The sequence below is a fragment of the Bison bison genome, unplaced genomic scaffold, assembly GCF_000754665.1.
Source record: "Bison bison bison isolate TAMUID 2011002044 unplaced genomic scaffold, Bison_UMD1.0 scf7180017854187, whole genome shotgun sequence".
In the NCBI taxonomy this organism is placed as follows: domain Eukaryota; kingdom Metazoa; phylum Chordata; class Mammalia; order Artiodactyla; family Bovidae; genus Bison; species Bison bison.
This window is the reverse complement of record NW_011484760.1, coordinates 153,001-157,046: the sequence shown is the minus strand read 5'-3', so window position 1 is coordinate 157,046 and position 4,046 is coordinate 153,001. Positions and strand designations below refer to the sequence as shown.

The following is a 4,046-nucleotide window of genomic DNA, read 5'->3' as shown; positions in this document are numbered from 1 at the left end:
TCTCCCTTGGGTGCCCGCCCCCCATCCGTCTTCCCAACCTCCCCCCTCCCTCCCGCTCTGGTCTCCGTCTGTATGTCAGGTACAAGTTACTGAACCAGGAGGAGGGCGAGTATTACAATGTGCCGGTGGCTGACGCCGACAACTGCAACCTCCTCCAGAAGTTCGAGGTACCCAGACCCCGACTTCCCCAGCCCCCAACCCTCCGGGGAGCGCAACCTCCCACAGTTCAGAGCTGGCCTTCCCCAGACTCCATCACTGCTTGCCAACTGATCCGGGGACGAAAATTCCCAGAAGACCCTGGAGTTCTTTCTGCTTTTCTAAGGGAGTGCTGGGAATTAGAATTCCCATCCATCCCCAGGACTTCCCAGGTGGCGCTAGTGGTAAAGAATCCTCCTGCCAATGCAGGAAACACAGGAGAGGCGGGTTCAATTCTGGGTCGGGAAGATCCCCTGGAGGACATGGCAACCGACTCCAGTACTCTTGCCTGGAAAACCCCATGGACAGAAGAGCCGGGTGGGCTACAGTCCATTGGGTCGCTAAGAGTCGGACACGACTGAGCAACTAACACGCACACACATCCATCCCCATGGCTTGGGGATCGAGGGGTCCCTCTCCCCTGCTTTATTTAGGGCCATCGCCTACCCCTCCCAGGAGGCTCTGACTCTGACTTTCTTCTCTCTCAGGCCTGTAACTACCCCCTGGAACTATACGAGGTGAGAAAAGCCAGAGGCTTGGGTTGGAGGCAGCTTCAGTCCTGTGGTCTGTATCTCATCCCTCTCATATCTGTCTGCATTTCCACATGTGTGGGTGGAACTCATACCATTCCTAGGTCTTGTATTTGCTGAGTAATTGGAGTGCTCTGGAGGTCAGTCTGACCCTCAGGCAACCCCTAAAGGTAGGGACAGCATCACAGATTCCTTAGATCCAAGGGCCCACAGTCCTGAGGCTCTAGGGCCCTGTAGCTATCAATTCTGGGTCCCGTGTTTCTGGCATTCCATGGGCTGTGGGGCCTGGCTCTGGAATTCTGTGGTCTGTCATTCTGGGCCTGTGGTTCTCGGATTCTGTGGCGACACTTCTGTTTCTTCCTGGCACTGAAGGAGGAGCAGAGCTCTAGGGGATGTAGGTCCAAAACAGGGTTCTCTCTGCCACCTCCACCTCCCAAGGCAAGTGTATTTATGCCGATCGCGTTGCAGTCTTCAGCGCTACTGTTGATGGGGAATGGTAGGAGGACCACAGCCGATGGGAGGATCCTGGTAACCCTGCTGCTGCTGGTACCCTTGGGGAGCTTCCATCGTGCCCTGACTCCCCTCTGGGCTGAATCAACCTTGGGGAGCAAAGGTCAGGATCTTACCAAGGCCTTACCCAGCCTCCCCACCCCCCCAGCTCCCCACCCCACTGCGCGCCTCTCCATGAGGCGGCCAGTAGCATCTGTCATTCCACCCTGGAAAGGTTCAGGAAAGGGTCTCTCCCAGACCCAGGTCCTTCTGTATTCCTGACTTTGTGGGTGTGTCCCCCCTCGAGTGGCCCCTAAGGACCCTCTCTTGTTGGGTGAGGACCGTGCAGGGCCACCCCCAGAACAGCGTCAGCCTGTGAACTGGAAAAGCCAAAGGCGTCTGAGGAATTCCCAAGGGCGAGCTGTGGTGTGTCTGGGGCACTTTCGGTTTCACAGGTTTCCTGCCCAGGACAATCCCTGGGTCGGGAAGAGAAGATCCCCTGGAGGAGGAAACAGCAACCCACTCCAGTATTCTTGCCTGGAGAATCCCATGGACAGAGAAGGTCTGGCGGGCTACAGTCCCTGGGGTCACAAGAGTCGGACACGACTTAGTGACTAAGCTACCAGGGCACCCAGGAAGCACAAGGTTAACCCAGTCTGGCAGGGACTGGGGGAGGTGATCAGGGAGGACTTTCCTGAGGAAGGGACACCTGAATTGCTCCTTGAGTTTTTCTGTCCATTTCTCACTGTGGCCTTTCTCTCCTCCATTGGTTTTTGGTGTGTTTTTTTTTGTTTTTTCGCTTCCTGAACACCTATTTCCTGAACTTTTACGTAAGTCATGCCCTATTCTGGGAGTAGAATCAGGCCATTCCCTGGGGAGCTCCACTTTCAATGAAAGTTACAGATACAGAAGGAATGTATTTGATCATGGAGATGGCCTCCGGCACTGGGGAGTCCTAAACCTCTGGCAAGACCTGAGCAAGTCAGAGAAAAACTTCATCAACAGGAAGTACAGGATTCCCTGGGTAAAGGAGAAGGAGGACAGATTTCCAGGCCAAGGAAGGAACAGGTGCCCTCTCTCTCTCTTCCCTGGTCGCTCAGACAGTAGAGAATCTGCCTTGCAGCGCAGGGGACGTAGGTTGACCCCTGGGTGGGAAAGATTCCCTGGAGAAGAGAAGGGCAAACCCACTCCAGTATTCTTGCCTGCAGAATTCCATGGACAGAGAAATCTGGCAGGCTACAGTCCATGGGGTCCCAAAGAATCGGCTATGACTGAGCGACTAACACTTTCACTCTGGCATTGCTTCTTTCAAAACAACATATTTTTACTTGAGCCCTCTGTGTGCCAGGCATGGTTCTAATCACTGGGGATATAGCAGCAAACAAGAAGAGAGAGGGAAAAAAGTACACTCCTGCTCTCCTGGGAGGAAGACATTAAACAAAATAAAGGCGCTGATGATCCTGTTAGAGTAAAAGAAGCGCTAAAGATAGGGAGTGCTGTTCTGTGAGATTTTACAATAAGCGGGGAAGGCTTCACCGAGAAAGTAACCACTGGGCAAAGACGGAAAGGAGATGAAATAGTGAGCCATAAGGATGGCGGAGAGCCTTCCCAGTGGAGGGAAGGTCACATGCAAAGGCCCTGAGGTGGGAGCAAGCCAGCAATGTCTGGGTTCAATCCCCAGTCAGGGAACTAGATCCCATGTGCCGCAGCTAAGACCTAGTGCACCTAAATAAGTTCATTTTTTAAGTAATTAAATAGACCAAGTGAGATGGGAGGCCACTAAAGGTGGCCCAAGATGGTTTTGATTTGGACAAGAGGACTGCCTCTGTGTCGAGAGCTGACGGTAGGAGGAGGAAGAAGGCATCGGGGAGGCTGGCCCAGGGAGGCAATTATGGTAAGCGTGTTCAGGTTCTGGATGTGCTCTGAAGTTAGAAGCACTGGACCTGCATTCAGCACTCAACTCCAGACCCAAGCCACCTGCTGGGTGATGGTGGAGAGGCACAAAGGAGGGAGACACAGTCTCTGGCATTAATGAGTTTTGATTTCTGGCTCTGCTTTTTACCTGCTGTGTGACTGTGTGACTTTTTACCTGCTGTGTGACTTACCTTCTCTAAGATGGGAGATCGGGTGGTGGTGCTGATGGGGAGGATTGATGGCATATAGTAAGCTGTCTAAGTGCTAGCTGAATACCAAACTCCCCAGGCAAGCATGCTGAGTCTCTTCAGTTGTGTCCGACACTTGAGACTGAAGCCTGCCAGGCTCTTATGTCCATGGGATTTCCCAGGCAAGAATCCTGGAGTGGGTTGCCATGCCCTCCTCCAGGGGATCTTCCCGACCCAGGGATTGAACTCACATCTCTGATGTCTCCTGCATCGTCAGGCAGGTTCTTTACCAGTAGTGCCACCTGGGAAGTCCAGTGTTAACCGTTCAGTCATGTCCAACTCTTTGCGAACCCATGGACTGTAGCTTGCCAGCCCCTTCTGACCATGAGATTCTCCAGGCAAGAATACTGGAGTGGGTTGCCATTTCCTTCTTCAGGGGATCTTCCTGACCCAGGGATCAAACCCAGGTCTCCTACATTGTAGGCAGATTCTTTACTGGCTGAGCCACAAAGAAAGCCCAATAAAACCTGCAGGCTATGGGTGAAGTCAGAAAAAGTCCTAAACCAAAGATGGGTGTGGAAACAGCGTTTCTTCTCTCTCCATCTTTCCATTTCTGTCTCTCTCCCCTTCTCTTTTTTCCCTGGATACTGTCTCTCTGAGGGGCACCCCCTTGCCCCCTTCCGGGGTCTGACTAGCTCTGCATGTCTTCCCTTTCTCACAGAGGGTGCGG

General features: G+C 53.1%; 1 protein-coding gene across 1 annotated transcript in view; it reads left to right on the top strand.

The window, feature by feature from the left end:
- Window positions 1-4,046, top strand: part of PRKCG (protein kinase C, gamma) — a gene marked incomplete at its 5' end in the record, with an annotated part of 16,979 nt that overhangs the window by 6,586 nt on the left and 6,347 nt on the right. The window contains 2 exons of the mRNA XM_010856011.1: window positions 79-368; window positions 684-713. Coding sequence (XP_010854313.1) covers window positions 79-368; window positions 684-713 — 320 coding nt within the window. The remainder of the gene's footprint in view (window positions 1-78; window positions 369-683; window positions 714-4,046) is intronic.